The sequence below is a fragment of the Aquarana catesbeiana genome, linkage group LG07 (assembly GCF_042186555.1).
Source record: "Aquarana catesbeiana isolate 2022-GZ linkage group LG07, ASM4218655v1, whole genome shotgun sequence".
Classification (NCBI taxonomy): domain Eukaryota; kingdom Metazoa; phylum Chordata; class Amphibia; order Anura; family Ranidae; genus Aquarana; species Aquarana catesbeiana.
Window position 1 is genome coordinate 88,276,501 of NC_133330.1, and position 18,133 is coordinate 88,294,633.

Below are 18,133 nucleotides of genomic sequence, written 5' to 3' on the forward strand. Positions count from 1 at the left end.
AAAGAAACCAGTGAATTCTGGAGTAAAGAGTAAACAAAAAACATATGAGATTAGATGATACATTGTATAAATTATTTTTTGCAAGTAATCACAATTTACCCGTGAAAGAGAATAAATATCTGTCTCAGGGGAATAAGTGCCTTCGTCACACATAATATGGTTGGGAGAATGAGGAGGGCTAATGGGGGTACACGGATCTTCCGCTTACAGGAGAGAAGTGCTATGTCAAAAGACATCAAAATGATGTTTCATTAATTGGAGTGCAGAATATAGTTTTTGTTGAAATTATTTATTCCAGGGTGGTTGTATATGGTTAGTCTTGCCCTAGGCTAAATAATTCAGTTAGAAAGGTACTGTTAATAACTTGGGTATTGATGAAGATAGTTTGAATTATTTTGGGATTTTAACCCTTTTAGAGTAAACAATTACATATTTTATTCATATCTATCTGTTTAGATATGTTAACTCATAAAATTCAGGTTGTATTGCTTCAGATTAGAATAAACAAAAACATAATTCTAGGAACTAGTTAGGTAATAATATATTTGTTTTAAGAAAAGAAAGAAAAAGCTTCCATTACTTCTGGATTATTGAACATATTTGTCCTAAAAAGTAATAAATCTATTGTTATTACCTGATAATATATAACTGAACAAGAATTTCCTTATTTCACTTATATATTCTAAGGCTATATGAATCAGAAGTAATAAGAAATATAACTGGAATGTAACATGATCCCACACAGTGTGTGACTATCAGAATGCAGTTACATTCAGTTATAAATATAGGTTTTTTATAGAGAACCATCTCTTAGTATAATAAATGAAGAGATATCAGGAATTAGGATGTCAGTCCATTGAATCTTCTTGGTCCATGGATGATGTGGCATAACGGCCTCTTTTGTGAGAATGATGATTCCCATTTTGTTCTGAAATTTTCTGGGTGTTGCCTGAAGGTGAAGATGATGCCATTCTTCTGCGTGTGGGAGTGTTGCTGCTTCTGTGTTCTGTCAGATTTAATTTTAAAAGGGTTTGTTGTAGTTCATCTGCTGATCTGCTTCTGTAAATTGTACCTTGGTAGTTAAATCTGACTGAAAAGGGGAAGCCCCATTGATACATAATGTTGTGGCGTTGCAGTTCCATTAGTTGGGGTTTCATGGATCGTCTTTTAGTAATAGTAAGTTGGGATAGGTCAGCAAAAATTTGATAATTGTGTCCATGAAAATTAAGTTCTTTTTTCTCTTGCAGCAATTAGTATTTGTTCTTTCGTTCTGTAATAATGAAATTTTGTGATTATATCACGTGGGGGTCCATCTTTCTTTTTGGCTGTGAGGGCTCTGTGTACTCTGTCCAGTTCTAAACGTTCAATAGGGATATCTGGCTTTAGTTCTTGTAATAGAGCAGTAATAGTAGATTGCAGGTCTGTCACAGTTTCAGGTATTCCCCTTATGCGCAAGTTTGAACGTCTGGCTCTATTTTCGTAATCTTCGAGCTTAGTTTGAAGTATTAAATTCTCTTTTTTTAATTGTTCCAATTCTGTTATATTTTCTTGGGTTGTAATTTCAATTTCATCCATTTTTATTTCTAAGGCTGCGGTGCGGTTTCCCAGCTCTCTTATTTCTTTGGTTAGGCTTTTTGTTATTTGGTCTGAGGTTTGTTTTAAAGCCTTATGAAGCATCTTTTCAAACTGTAATAATATTACTGGGGATACTGAGGAGGCTTGTGGAGAAGTTTGTGAGAGGATTTGTTCTGTATCTGACTCAAATGGAGAGTCTTGCTGTGACATTTTCTGTCTGTGAGAGCGCCCTGATGCTGTATCTTGTGAGGTGACTGGAGCTGCTTCAGCTGCAGTGAGTGCCTGTGAGCTCTTTGTGAGGTGATTTTTATTTCTGCCACGGTTTCCTCCCAGTACCATATTTCCTGCCCAAACTTTCACAGTTTGTTCCCTGGGGCAAAAAGGTTCAAATGGATACCTTTTGAGCCTGCAGGCTCCGCTTTGTCCTTCTCTTCTCTCCTCAGCGGTGTGGAGCTCTAACAATGCATGTCTGCTCCGCTAGGCTCCGCCTCCTGCCCCCCTCTCCCTGTATTCCTTTCCTGGGAACAACTTTGGATTTTTCCTTTACTTGCAATTTCAGTGACAACAGTAAACGTGACAAAGAGAGGGTGTATCTCCCTAACGGGGACACAGACGGCGATAAAGACCCGACAGGTGTTCTAATCCTTCTCCATGCTATCCAAAAAGATATAAAAAACAAAGTGTCTTTAGTTATGCTTGAAGGCCAAGTTCAACTAATGCTGTACATTTTTAGGAGTAGTTTGGTGTGTGAATTTCATTCTGAGGAAAATGTATTGGATTCCATCAACCCACTTCCTCTGACCACTTTAGTTGCAGAAATTGAATTTAGGTTACACATGGTAGTCCAACCACCACCCAATTATTTCTAAAGTCATTACTATTCATGCTTCACCCAGACCACTACTAAAGTACCTGCTCCTTAAAGCATCTTCACATTCCACCTTACTGAACGGCGCTTGTGGATTACTGCTGTTTGCTGCTTTTAAAAACGTGAGTGTTTATTTTTTACTCTGCTTGTGATAATAAATTATTCCCAACTGGATTACACTATGGGCATCTTTCTCTTTTGTGCCTAAACTACCTCCCCTTACATCGAGGATACTAGAGGGATTTGAACATCAAGCAACATCTGGGCAGAAGGATACGAGCTTGGTGCTCGTGGAGTGTTGCCAGTTATTATATATAATAAGTGAGTTCACCTATTATGTTTGTTACAACCAACCCTCCTATATGGGATCACGCTATGGGCTGTTTTCTCTTTTATATCTAAATCCTACACACTGAGACTACGATTGTAAAGTTCACTCAATCTGACCAAAAGGACGTTTGAAGATTATCATCTCTAATTCCTTTTATGCTGTATCCATTACAGCAGTAAGGTGAGAGGCTTGTACACACAGAGGTGCCACTTTTAGAAGATTGGCTAGGCACCAGTTGATTTGCTGTTCACGGTGGAGGAATTCATTATCTGTGTGGAACATCGTTTAGACTGTTATAGTGAAATTTAATATTTTCCTTCATCACCTTTATTACTGGATCACTATTGTTTTTTCATTTTGGTTTTCTTTCACTGCACACTCAGTGCAAATTGGACTTTATTACACTGTTTTATTTATCTGTTTGCTTTATGTCACATTTTGTTACACATATTTTAATTTGGTCACTTATCACATGGTAATTTTATATACACCGTAGTTGTTTTTTTGGCACATATTTGTATATCACACACAGCGCAACGCTATCACGTATACATTCACATTTCTTCTGCCTAGGATCAGTTAATTAGGTGCTTGCTGCAGGCGTATCCCAGCCCCTTATTTTGACAGCACGGGAGTTACTACTTTTATACTCTGGCCACTTTAGTTGCAGAAATTGAATTTAAATTACACATGGTAGTCCAAACACCACCCATTATTTCTAAAGTCATTACTATTCATGCTTCACCCAGACCATTACTATAAAGTACTTGCTCCTTAAAGCATCTTCACATTCTACCTTACTGAACATGCAGTGCTCTCTGTCCTCCAAGTATTCTTCAAATTACATGACAGTAAAGACAAAACAGTCAAAACTGGCCTTTTAATCTTGGGTCACTGGAAAGATGAGTGCCCATAAGCCTTTTAGAGATTATAATGGTGGTATTCCCATGGAACAGTTATTTCCCATATACTTGTGAAAAAGCACCTCCAACTTTTTATCCTCAGTTGTGAATGTAATCCCATGGTGCCGAAAAAAAAAAAAGAGAAAAGTAATCCCATTTCTTGAAAATGCATCTTCTGTGAATGATGCGCTTGTCTCATCAGTCCAACTTTTCCTAATATTCATATCAGACTAGTTTAGTCTCACCTATCGGAGCAAGCAGCCTCCTAAGTGACTGCCACCTAACCAGAGTCCCCAGATTCTATTTGCTTTTCAGTCTCTTGTAACTAAACACCCTAATGTCTTAATTTCACACAATCAAGAATCTATTGCTGAAGCATGATATCATTTGGCATGGGAATAAGCTTGCTAATTGGGCTGAATCACTAATAGTTGTATAAGATATCACAGCCAGCATGCTATTTAAAGTGGAACTTTACCTATAACAACTTGATAAAAATAATGTTCTTTATCAAGGAACATACAGTACATTCCACATGAATAATCATACCAAAGTTAGTGTGTGCTGTAAATTGTCTCCAGCATTGTTCCTGTTTTGGATTGCTAGAACCCGCCATTTTGCTGAAGCTCACAGCCCCTGAACAGCAGTAAATCTTTAGGCTGTCAGCAGATCAGATCAGCACTTATTTTTAATGTTTTACATAGCTATACCTGAAGTGATTTAGCAAGGCTTAAATGTCTGACTAAAGTTCCCCACTTTGCATGTCAAGTAATAACACTCTTAAGTCAGAACAAAAGACAAAACAAATAGTCGATAACCAGCATAATGGCCAACACTTGGAGAAATGCATGGGGAACGCATGGGGAACACAAGCAACTAGAGCCTTGCTGGGACCTGTGATCCACTCTGGAATGCCAGAGGACCCCAAGAACATAGATCGGGGCAGCCACAGTAAAGTTTAGTTAGGAAAAAGATGTTATTGTATCTGAAGTTACTCAAGGGATGCATGTGAGGCCCTGGCGTACTACTAGAAAGCTTGGGTCCATAATCACAGTATGGGGTATGTGTAATATCACTACGACAGAGGGTTATTCAACAAGACAAGGAGGAATAGGTAGTTGGCATGAGCAATCACAAGGAAGAACAGGAACCAGTCATTGGCATGGTACCTGGTTAGGTGACAGGTTCTCTGGTAGCGAGGGGGTCTGTGCTCTGACTCCTTCCCTAGATGTCGGTCTCCGGGAGTGGACTAGCATTACGGAGATCTATGACCTGGTCACTTGGTATGGGAAGAGAAGAGTTAAGTGAGAGCATGCAAGAGGTCCATGCTATGTGCTTGGCAGGAGCCCACTCTGTTATTGAGGTACACTCACTGGTGGAGTGGGCAGAGGCTCTTCCTGTCCCTCCGAATGCAACACATACATCAGTACAAGTGTGTAGGACATGGGATGAAGCAGATTAAGGAGGGACTCTGTACTTTGGGCACTGCACACATGTGACTCATCTCTGATTTGAGAAGCCGCCTTAATGTTTAACTCTTCACATAACCGAGGCTTCTGCCTGGTCCCATGCATTGGTGAGCATGCCTTTGGGTGAAGTTCTACCCTACATGCAAGGATTAGTTACCCTGTTGAATGCCTGGCATAGCCCAAAGAACCAACCCCAGGATAGGCCTCTCATGTGACCTTTGCTTGGTGCTCAACGAGAAGGAAAAACATGAAGGGTGTGACACCCACCCTGTCGCCTTACCTTTACAAGCTTGTTCAATTAAGCTTTGACAAAAAAAAAAAAAAAAAAAAAACCTGGAAGCTAATTGGTTTCTATGCAGAGCTGCACCAGATTGTGCACCCTCCAGTGATAGTAAATCAACCCCTGTGTATACCTTTTATACTCTTGGTTTGTGTAATTTGTTCAGCACCCAAGTCCCCAAGAAAATAAACAATTAAGGAGTGGGTCAACGGTCTTTTCCTAGCTTCTGAACAGCTTTCCTACAATTCTATGTGAAATCAAAAGTAACTTGATGACAACTGCGGGTCAAGTGCACCTGCAATAATTTGAGAATGATCTCAGAAGAGCCTCAAATTGCTGTCAAAAGCACGCTGCACTTGCCCATTCCAGCCTTTGGTATAACCCCCTTTCTCTATACACAGAAATATCTATTTGTGGATTATATATATATATATATATATATATATATATATATGGTATATATTTTTTTTTCTTTTTTGTTAAATGTCATTGTTCATTATAAAAAAATTACATAGCAAAGGGAAGGATACTCACAATACTGGTTGCGCTGCATTGAAAGGAAACTGTGGAGCCATACAGTGTCCTAAGTGATTTGGCTTCGGGTAAGCTTGCTGCAGTAATCTGGAATGAAACACCATACATTAGTTGAATGACATATCTTGTTTATCCAGGCATTGAGGGCATGTATGCAGAAAAATGAGCAGCTTCCCAAGCTTCTATAAACTCTCCAAATGGCTATTCTGATTGGCTCTTCCGTTGGCACTCTTATACAAGGAGCAATATTGTTCAAACTTCAATATTGTCTAAAGATTAATGTATACATGAAAGTAGGTTAAGCAAGCACACTAGTAGAACTATAAACGTATACCAATATATCACAATCATTATTAATATTTTCTCAATTATCTGTTATCCTGGTAGCTTTTCAAAGCATTTTTTTATTTGAGTTCACAATAAACATATCTGAAACATATTGCATCTTACCAGACAAGTACTGGACACAACTGAAAGAACAGACTTGTGAAACAGCTGGTGCCTAGTCATATGTGATATGTAGACGTTTTCTGTACAGTTTACGGGATAAGATCTTTTTACTTTACTGTTTCTTGGAGCTTGAGGGACACAAGATTCAGAGACAATTGGGTAATACTGACACCAACATGAGGATCTGGACACTGGAAACAAAAAAAGCAGTGGCCTGTCTGCCAGAATTCCCATGCAGAATGGCAGAGTTGGATGGCTCTTTGACTGTAGAGCCAAAGTTCGATAGCAGAAAGTCAGATGTTTTTCTTAGAGGGCAGTTCTCCATTATTAGACGAAGATACTATAAGCGATATGTTGGTTCCAGAGCTGACTGCTGAAGGTTCAGGACCCAACAAAACCTATAATCTGCATCATGTTGTTGGTTAGAACCAGTACCAACTAATCCCTCAATAGGAGATCATCAAGATATCCCAAATTGGGAAAGCCCTGGGAACATAAGGCTAGCACAAAGACCAGTACCCTGTTGAACATTCAAGGCACACAAGACAGATCAAATGGTAGAGCCACAAACTGGTAGTGTTGAGTACTCATAGGTACCTTGTGCGTGAATGTATGAATATAATTGTATAATAAATATCTTCTTGTGTTGATTGAATAAATATGTAAATGTGTGAACAGCGGCAACCATTCAATCGCGGAACTCACACCCAAGACAATAAATTGATATACAAATAATATCTAACACAATATGCAATAATGAAAATCAAAAAGTCCAAAAAGTGATATAAAATCCAAATCCCGTCATGATTCTGAGTTGAGTGGATATCCCTCTCAATCTCAGAAGATAAATCCAATCTGTGAACAAAAACACTTAGTCAGAATATATAGAAAAAACTTTCATTGCGCATAGGTTTATTAATACTTATAAACAAATGTGCACTCACATTTTCCACATCTTGTGAATAATGCAAAATAAACACAGGTTAAGAGCTCCTCGCCTCCTCACCGCTAATTCCGAGTGTACCAGACACCGGAAGTGACATCACCTAGCTCCACCTGCCGCATTGCGTCACTTGTCATGTGACTTCTTCAAAGGATAAGAGCCTAGTGATGAACTTCGGGATTTAAGAGCACTGCTATACATGCTGGTAACCAAGGTGACAGGTGAATCATCGGATCATGTTACCCCACATTTAAAATCGTGTTCTATCCAAAAAAAAACATTAACGATTACAATTAAATTTCACATTATTCATCACAAATATAGACCTTTCATCACATATTTAACCACTTGCCAACCACCCGCCGCATATGTACTGTGGCAAGGTGGCTCGACTGCGGAAATCGCTGTACCAGTATGTGCTCTGATTGGCCAGCGGGGGAGCCAATCAGTGGGTCCAGCAGCCACCCGCGATTGTTCCCCGCCGAAACAGAACGGGGATCTGCTGAAGTAAACAAGGCAGTTCTGTCAGGGGATGACACTGTGATCTGTCTTCCTGCTAAGATGGATCTGTGTGTTTCCTCAGTCACACAGTCCCCCATACAGGTAGAAAACACAAACAGGGAACACATTTAACCCCTTGATCGCCCCTGATGTTAACCCCTTCCCTGTCAGTGTCATTAGTACAATGTCAGTGCATATTTTTAGCATATGTTTTTCTCCATTTATTTTGTGCAAATATGAGTTTTCCACACCTGTTAGTGGCACAGAAGATTAGCGAAGGTAGGAGGGGGCGACGTGGGACATGGTTCTTAAAAGAGTTCCCGAGGAGATTATGCAAATTAGGGGTTTTGCATTATTTTAGAATCAGAAACCCTGAACGCAAAATGCTCCAAAAAGACATAAAACCTGCCAACAATCATTTTGTCCTGACCAGGACAATGACACCTAACAGGTTGTCACATTCATTAAAGTGGATGTAAACCCTCCATACACCCAGTAAAGTGAATGGCCTCAAATGATACACAGAGATGAACCAAATCTCCCTACATAAGTTTCTACATGTATATCTGCTGTCTTCACATTTATATACTGTTTAGAACTTCAGATCGTGTTAGGAAATGTTCTCTTCCTGTTTAACACAGAGTGTGGTGTTTGGGCATACAACCAAGATAGCATAAATTGCTGATTGGAGGAAATGCGCACACACCCCCTCTCATCACGTTTTGTACAGGGCCAGCTCCCTGCTAATCTATTTATAGCAGCCTCCCCTGACAAATATTTCTGGTGTGTTAGGAATTTGTCAGGAGTTATCAGGATGATAACAGAAGAATGGGTCAGCAGAGAGCTACAGGACACTGAAGATATATGTGCCCAGCTCAAATTTCATGTATTAGGCTATGTTCCCACTATTGCGTCCCCAAAGTCGCGAGATTTTGCTGCGACTTGAAGCAATGCCTGTGTATTCTTGAGGTCTATAGACCTCAAGTTGCATCAAAGTGGGACCAAAGTAGTGTAGGGACTACTTTGAGGTCGCTGCGTCCTGAAGTCGCACAGATATGAATGGTACTTATTGGAAATCATGGGGTACGACTTGTCATGCGACTAGTAGAAACCTAGCCTTAGGTTCACATCCACTTAAGCATGTGGTCTATACACTCTGAAGGAGTTGTTTCCACTTACCCTGTGAAGGGACAGGATCCAGGAAACTGGCACAAATGCATTTATGTCAGCATGATGGAGGATGCCTCACCTAGCTCACGATGCATTTTGGGCCTGCATGCAGTCTGCAGAGGCAGAGAGATGAAAATGCACAGGATGCCTCACAAGGATGTGGTTGTGCAAAATTCTAAGCCCTGTTAAGGCAGCTATTGCGGAAAGGATGCTACAGATATCCACACCACAAGAAACACCCATAATGATAGAGCGTAAAGTGCTCATTGATGAAGCATGACAGATACCTTGTTAGAAGGCCTATTTACAGTAACATGTTCTCTAAACTTTATCCATATATAATGGCTGCTGTATGTTTGTGCACTGTATGGAGCACATCTAGAAGCGGCAAAACGCATTGAGAATGCATCAAAACACTCATGCAGAAACACATCTGGAACACAGAAATTGTGGTGATCTGGCCATCAGGCTTGCACAGAATCTATACAGTGACAGATTTTGCCTGCCAACCAGCAATACCTTAAATTTGATATATATTTACTTTAGATATGGCATTACATTCAACACTGGAAGTTACAAGATTTGGCATAGTTTCTATCATAATTTCCCATGAGTCTGTGGGCATGACTGTGCTGAAAAAACACGTTATTTGCAGGCAGGAAATGACGCGATTTGAGGAGGATCACAGCACCATTTTTAAAAAGGGAACAAAGCCCTTTATTGCCAGAACACATGTGGATGTACAGGAGTGAGCACCTGAACAGATAGGAGAGAAGATCTATCGGGATTCGAGCAGCTAATTCACCTTGAAGATTTACCCAGAACAGGTAAGCTTTTGTAATAATGAAATGCAGGTCTAAATGTGCTCACTATGTGTATAGATGTCTTGTATAGGTTTAGTTTGTTTGCTCCTTCTTTGTCCTTTTTTTGTAATCTCATTATTTTTTATATGTCTTCCCTTTCTTTCTTCTGTGTGTTAGCATGTCTTTCCTCTTTTCGTTGTTTAATAGATGTCCTTTTGAAATATTTTTTTTCGGTTTCCTCTTTTCTGCTTGTATACGTAGTATGTCTTTGCAATGCAATTGACTATTCTTAATTTTTTTGTTTTTCATTGTCAGATTTTTTTTTCATTTTATAATACATTTCTAAAATTATTATTTTTCTTTTTATTCCATTTTAATTTTTTTTAATATATATTTTTATCTAATTTAATTATTGTCGCTGTTTTAAATTGAATCTTATATTTTTATTGATTTTAATTATTTTTTCTAAAGATTTATTTTTAATTCTGATATCTTTTTTTTTTTTTTTTTTGCAGTGATATTTTTTGTTCTGACCGTCCTCAAGATTTATCTATAATTTTTCTAATTCCATCTTTAGTCTCTATACCCTGGTATGTCTCCAAAAAATATTGAACAATTTTTTTTTTCATCATCTCCTCCACCATTTCTCCTGTAGTTTTCCTACTCCCCTTTTAAGCATGTATCTGCCATCTATCCTCCTCTTCCACCTGCTCTATTCTCCACTGTATTCCTCTACCTCTATTATTCCTCCACCTCTATTCTCCGCTGTATTCCTCCACCTCTATTCTCCGCTGTATTCCTCCACCTCTATTCTCCGCTGTATTCCTCCACCTCTATTCTCCGCTGTATTCCTCCACCTCTATTCTCCGCTGTATTCCTCCACCTCTATTCTCCGCTGTATTCCTCCACCTCTATTATCCACTATCTTCCACCAAATTCATCCTTTATGCACCATCACATTCTCTATCCTTTATCTTTCATTTTTGTCCTCTCCCTCCTCCATCTTTCATCGTTCTCCACCTCTATCGTACATACACTAACCATTTCCCTTCACCTTCAAACTTTATCCACCATCTCATCCACTATCTTGCTGTGTCCTCCTCCTCCTTATCCTCTTTCATCCTCGTCCACTATACTACTCCACCTTATTCTCTATACTCCACCATCGTCCTACTCCTGGTCCTTCCTCTATCCTATTTATCCTCTGCATCAATATTCCAGCACTGCCACCTTTTATGATCCTTATCTATCCTAATACTCCACCTCCTTATCCTTTATACTCATCCTAAGATATGGCTCTCTTGCTCTTCACCTCCCTCTCCCTCTCTCTTGCTCTTCACTCACTCACCTCCCTCTCCCTCTCTCTCTTGCTCTTCACCTCTCCCTCTCCCTCTTGCTCTCTCTTGCTCTTCACCTCTCCCTCTCCCTCTTGCTCTCTCTTGCTCTTCACCTCTCCCTCTCCCTCTCGCTCTCTCTTGCTCTTCACCTCTCCCTCTCCCTCTTGCTCTCTCTTGCTCTTCACCTCTCCCTCTCCCTCTTGCTCTCTCTTGCTCTTCACCTCCCTCTCCCTCTCTCTCTTGCTCTTCACCTCCCTCTCCCTCTTGCTCTTCACCTCCCTCTCCCTCTTGCTCTTCACCTCCCTCTCCCTCTTGCTCTTCACCTCCCTCTCCCTCTTGCTCTTCACCTCCCTCTCTCTCTTGCTCTTCACCTCCCTCTCCCTCTCTCTCTTGCTCTTCACCTCCCTCTCCCTCCCTCTTGCTCTTCACCTCCCTCTCCCTCCCTCTTGCTCTTCACCTCCCTCTCCCTCCCTCTTGCTCTTCACCTCCCTCTCCCTCTTGCTCTTCACCTCCCTCTCCCTCTTGCTCTTCACCTCCCTCTCCCTCTTCACCTCCCTCTCCCTCTCTCTCTTGCTCTTCACCTCCCTCTCCCTCTCTTGCTCTTCACCTCCCTCTCCCTCTCTCTCTTGCTCTTCACCTCCCTCTCTCTCTTGCTCTTCACCTCCCTCTCCCTCTCTCTCTTGCTCTTCACCTCCCTCTCCCTCTCCCTCTTGCTCTTCACCTCCCTCTCCCTCTTGCTCTTCACCTCCCTCTCCCTCTCTCTCTTGCTCTTCACCTCCCTCTCCCTCTCTCTCTTGCTCTTCACCTCCCTCTCCCTCTCTCTCTTGCTCTTCACCTCCCTCTCCCTCTCTCTCTTGCTCTTCACCTTCCTCTCCCTCTTGCTCTTCACCTCCCTCTCCCTCTTGCTCTTCACCTCCCTCTCCCTCTTGCTCTTCACCTCCCTCTCCCTCTTGCTCTTCACCTCCCTCTCCCTCTTGCTCTTCACCTCCCTCTCCCGCTTGCTCTTCACCTCCCTCTCCCGCTTGCTCTTCACCTCCCTCTCTCTCTTGCTCTTCACCTCCCTCTCCCTCTCTCTCTTGCTCTTCACCTCCCTCTCCCTCTCTCTCTTGCTCTTCACCTCCCTCTCCCTCTCTCTCTTGCTCTTCACCTCCCTCTCCCTCTCTCTCTTGCTCTTCACCTCCCTCTCCCTCTCTCTCTTGCTCTTCACCTCCCTCTCCCTCTCTCTCTTGCTCTTCACCTCCCTCTCCCTCTCTCTCTTGCTCTTCACCTCCCTCTCCCTCTCTCTCTTGCTCTTCACCTCCCTCTCCCTCTCTCTTGCTCTTCACCTCCCTCTCCCTCCCTCTTTCTCTTCACCTCCCTCTCCCTCCCTCTTGCTCTTCACCTCCCTCTCCCTCTTGCTCTTCACCTCCCTCTCCCTCTTCACCTCCCTCTCCCTCTTCCTCTTCACCTCCCTCTCCCTCTTCACCTCCCTCTCCCTCTCTCTCTTGCTCTTCACCTCCCTCTCCCTCTCTTGCTCTTCACCTCCCTCTCCCTCTCTCTCTTGCTCTTCACCTCCCTCTCCCTCTCTCTCTTGCTCTTCACCTCCCTCTCCCTCTCCCTCTTGCTCTTCACCTCCCTCTCCCTCTTGCTCTTCACCTCCCTCTCCCTCTTGCTCTTCACCTCCCTCTCCCTCTCTCTCTTGCTCTTCACCTCCCTCTCCCTCTCTCTCTTGCTCTTCACCTCCCTCTCCCTCTCTCTCTTCACCTCCCTCTCCCTCTCTCTCTTGCTCTTCACCTCCCTCTCCCTCTCTCTCTCTCTTGCTCTTCACCTCCCTCTCCCTCTCTCTCTTGCTCTTCACCTCCCTCTCCCTTGCTCTTCACCTCCCTCTCCCTCTCTCTTGCTCTTCACCTCCCTCTCCCTCTCTCTTGCTCTTCACCTCCCTCTCCCTCTCTCTTGCTCTTCACCTCCCTCTCCCTCTCTCTTGCTCTTCACCTCCCTCTCCCTCTCTCTCTTGCTCTTCACCTCCCTCTCCCTCTCTCTCGCTCTTCACCCCTCTCTCTCGCTCTTGCTCTCTCTCTCTCTCCTACAGCGGCGCGCAGGTGCACTGAGCATGCCATTTCTAAAGGCGATCGTGCTGTTAGTGGCGGTTCCTGCGCGCATGCGCGGAAGTGATGTCATTGCGGCTTCTGCCAGTCAAAGTGCTGGAGCCGCAAAACCCGGAAGTCGCTCCGGGAGATATGGCGGCAACGGAGGAGGGGAACGAGAATCGATTCGGGGGCTTCGATCTCAGGTAAGTAATTTATAATGAGCTAGTATGCTATGCATACTAGCTCATTATGCCTTTGTCTTGCAAGGTGTTTATTTTTTATTTTATTTTTTCCAGAGGGTTTACTTCCTCTTTAATGTTCAAATTCCACTGAGACACTGAAAATTAAGCTCCTTTCCACTTTTTCTTTGGTAGCCTGCCGGCCCTTTATTGTAAACAAACAACACTCTTTGATGTGATCTGTGGGGATAAATTCATTTACAGTAAATGCAGCTACAGAGATTAGGGAAGGCTTGTTTTTTTTATCCACTTCAGCCCCGGAAGGTTTACCCCCCTTTATGACCAGGCCATTTTTTGCGATATGGCACTGCGTTACTTTAACTGACAATTGCGTGGTCCTTTGAGGCTATACATAAATAAAATTGATGTCTTTTCTTTCCCACAAATAGAGCTTTTTTTTTGGTGGCATTTGATCACCTCTGCGGTTTTTATTTTTTGTGCTACAAACACAAAAAGACAGAGAATTTTGAAAAAAAGATATATTTTTTTACTCTGTTATAAAACACATTTATTAAAAAAAAAATGTAAAAAATCAAATTTATTCATCAATTTAGGCCAATATGTATTCTGCTACATATTTTTGGTAAAAAAAAATCCCAATAAGCATATATTGATTGGTTTGTGCAAAAGTTATAGCGTCTACAAACTATGGGATATTTTTATGGAATTTTTATTTAACCCCTTCCCGCCGAGCGTACGCAGATGTGCGTACTCGGCCTTCCGGGGTTATACCGGGATGATGCCCGCAGCTGCAGCCATCATCCCGGTACCGTTTTTTACAGCAGGCGATCGGCTTTCCGGGTATAACAACCAATGCGGCTAAAAGCCGCTCGGCTGTTATACCAGAGCAGCGGGAGGGGACAGCCCCCCCTCCCGCTGCTGTTACCGGGCCTCCCGTTCGAACGGGAGGCCCGGTGACCAATTGGCTGCCTCCGGCAGCTGGGGGAGGGCTGGAAAGAAGCTGTGGGCGGCTTCGTTCCAGTCTTCTAAATGTAAACGTGGAAGCGACGTCATGACGTCACTTCCCGTTTACTCAGCTGCCAATGGCGCCGACTTTAAAAAGATACACAGTATTCAGAATCGCCGTTTTTGGTGATCTGAATACTTTGAAGTGCAAAGGAGGGATCGGGGGTCTTTTAGACCCCCGATCCCTCCATAAAGAGTACCTGTCACCACCTATTACTGTCACAAGGGATGTTTACATTCCTTGTGACAGCAATATAAGTCATCAAAAAAAAAAAAAAAATTTTTTTAACACAATTTATAAATATAAAAATTAATAAAATAAATAAGGAAAACATTTTTTTTTTTAAAGCACCCCCGTCCCCGCGAGCTCGCGCAGCAAAGAAAACGCATACGGAAGTCGCGCCCGCATATGTAAACGGTGTTCGAATCACACATGTGAGGTATCTCCACGATCGTCAGAGCGAGAGCAATAATTCTAGCCCTAGACCTCCTCTGTAACTCTAACCTGGTAACCGTAAAGAAAATTTAAAGCGTCGCCTATGGAAATTCTTAGGTACCGTAGTTTGTCGCTATTCCACGAGTGCGTGCAATTATAAAGCGTGACATGTTTGGTATCTATTTACTCAGCGTAACATCATCTTTCACATTATAGAAAAAAATTGGGGTAAATTTACTGTTTGGTTTTTTTAAAACTCATGAAAGTGTCCCTTTTCCCAAAAATTTGCGTTTAAAACACCGCTGCACAAATAACGTGTGATATAAAATATTGCAAAAATCTCCATTTTATTCTCTAGATTCTCTGTTAAAAAAAAAAAAAAAAAAATATTATATATATATATATATATATATATATATATATATATATATTTATATATATATTTATTTGGGGGTTCTAAGTAATTTTCTAGCAAAAAATACGGACTTTAACTTGTAAACACCAAACTTCAAAAATAGGCTTAGTCATGAAAGGGTTATTTTTTGTTACTAGTAATGGCCGCGATCAGCGACTCATAGCGGGACTGCAACATTGTGGCGGACAAATCGGACAATAATACCTATAATGAAGAAGAAACAGCAAGAGGACATAACCTGAGCAAATGATTAAACTCCTCAACAGACAGGATGATTAAACTGACAGGAATCATTTAATATACTGAAAGTGAGATGATATATTTATACTGTATATATTATACACCAATCAGTCATAACATATCTTTACAGCACATATCTGCCATAACATTATGACCAGAGAGAGGTCATGGATAAAATTGATTATCTTGTTCCAATGGCATGTGGAAATGGGTGGGATATATCAGACAGCAAGTCTGGGCAAGCATAGGGATTTGAAGGACTTTGACAAGGGACAAATTTTAATGGCTCCTGAGTCAGAGTGACTCCAGAACTGCAGATCTTGTAGGATGTTCCCGGTCTGCAGTGATCAGGACCGACCAAAAATCATCCAAGGAAGGAAAAGCGGTGAACTGGCGACAGGGTGATGCATAGCTCCCAACTTTCCCTGATTTCGAGGGACTGTCCCTGATTTGGAATAGTGTCCCTCTGTCCCTCTTTCCTCCTCATGTGTCCCTCATTTTGGTCTGATCTATATAGATGTATATAAAATGCACTTGTGTTTTCCCCGTGCTAAACCTTTCATCCAAATTCTAAATTGTTGCATTTGTCAATTTTAAAAGCCAATATAAAAGGAATAGTAGTGGTAAAAAAAGTCCTTATAGATTTAAATAACTTTTTTTTTTGGTTAATTCTTCTTTAAGGGGGTGTGCCAGGGGGTGTGTCCTATGCCTACATACATCTGCAAGTAGGTGTCCCTCATTCCCATCTCAAAATGTTGGGAGGTATGGTGATGGACGGCAAAGGCTCATTGATGCACGTGGGGTGCAAACGCTGGCCAGTGTTGTCTGAGCCAAAAGAAAAGCTACCGTAGCTCAAATTGCTGTAAAGGTTTGTTTTTTCATTAAAATAATAAACTGGTATTCTTCTATGTTGTGTCAGAACACACAGTGCATCGCATATAGAGCTGTGTTGCTGCAGACTGGCAGGGTGCCCATACTGACCTGTGTCCACAGCTAAAAGTGTCTACAATGGGCATGTGAGCATCAGAACTGGATATATACACAGTATACAGGTATGCATGTACGTATAAATATATATATATATATATATATATATATATATATATATATATATATATAAACACATGGAACGATGCTTTGATGCAAAAAGTGTCCTTTTACTGAAAATCTTTCATCACATAATTTAAATGCAAGCAAGCCACTGTACAGTTCCGAGCGCAATTCGCTCTTCGTCAGGCTTCTCTGGCTGTGTGTGAAAAGCCAAACCACTTCATGTTCTCTTATCAACACCCAATCCAGTTCACACATGTGTTCACTTAACTAATTACTATTGACAGACTACCTATACACATTCAAATATTTAACCCCACTATATAAACCCAATATAGTAAACTATCTTATATTCCCCAAATAAAGAAATATTTACATCAAGTTTATCCTATTGTATATCATTATCCATCAACATGATATTGTGGAGTAAATAAACTCTCTCACATAATTAAATATAGATCTTTCCAATAATTAATCATAAATACAATAAACATTCTTGATCATGTCTCAGATCTCCTCATAGATTCCAGCTGATATTCTGCTATCTAATATTCCCAACGGAAGTTCTTTCAATCGATCTAAAAGAAATCTAATATATGCAAAGCATGATTGTAATTGTTTTGTATCTCGTATCAAATTTCTATACAAATGAGTATAAATCATAATCCTTGTTCATACCATCAGGATGAGATGGGACACAAAGACACCGACCTACGATTTATGGTGTTGGAAGAGATTCCTCACGATAAAAGAGGGGGTGATAGGATTTTAAAATTGAAAAAACGTGAGGTTTGGTGGATTAATAAATTACAATCCTTGCATCCTGATGGTATGAACAAGGATTATGATTTATACTTATTTGTATAGAAATTTGATACGAGATACAAAACAATTACAATCATGCTTTGCATATATTAGATTTCTTTTAGATCGATTGGAAAGAACTTCCGTTGGGAATATTAGATAGCAGAATATCAGCTGGAATCTATGAGGAGATCTGAGACATGATCAAGAATGTTTATTGTATTTATGATTAATTATTGGAAAGATCTATATTTAATTATGTGAGAGAGTTTATTTACTCCACAATATCATGTTGATGGATAAGATATACAATAGGATGAACTTGATGTAAATATTTCTTTATTTGGGGAATATAAGATAGTTTACTATATTGGGTTTATATAGTGGGGTTAAATATTTGAATGTGTATAGGTAGTCTGTCTATAGTAATTAGTTAAGTGAACACATGTGTGAACTGGATTGGGTGTTGATAAGAGAACATGAAGTGGTTTGGCTTTTCACACACAGCCAGAGAAGCCTGACGAAGAGCGATTTGCGCTCGGAACTGTACAGTGGCTTGCTTGCATTTAAATTATGTGATGAAAGATTTTCAGTAAAAGGACACTTTTTGCATCAAAGCATCGTTCCATGTGTTTTTTCTATCCATTTATGGTGGAAGGTTGGGAGTCCACCTTGACTGAACAAGGATTGAAAGAGAAGAGGGTAACCCACCTGATGTCTGTCTATCTATCTATCTATCTACACACATAGTATC

The 18,133-nt window shown here is 41.0% G+C and overlaps 1 protein-coding gene and 1 long non-coding RNA gene across 3 annotated transcripts in view; both read right to left on the reverse strand.

The window, feature by feature from the left end:
• Positions 1 to 18,133, reverse strand: part of STAB1 (stabilin 1) — a 508,133-nt gene that overhangs the window by 108,154 nt on the left and 381,846 nt on the right. For both annotated transcript variants that reach the window (XM_073592448.1, XM_073592449.1), the window contains one exon: positions 5,960 to 6,046. In XM_073592448.1, the coding sequence (XP_073448549.1) occupies positions 5,960 to 6,046 (87 nt within the window). The remainder of the gene's footprint in view (positions 1 to 5,959; positions 6,047 to 18,133) is intronic.
• Positions 9,902 to 11,443, reverse strand: LOC141103155 (uncharacterized). Its single transcript, XR_012235257.1, has 2 exons — positions 10,684 to 11,443; positions 9,902 to 10,579 (listed from the first exon to the last, which is right to left on the reverse strand). It is a non-coding gene; the product is annotated as an uncharacterized lncRNA (long non-coding RNA).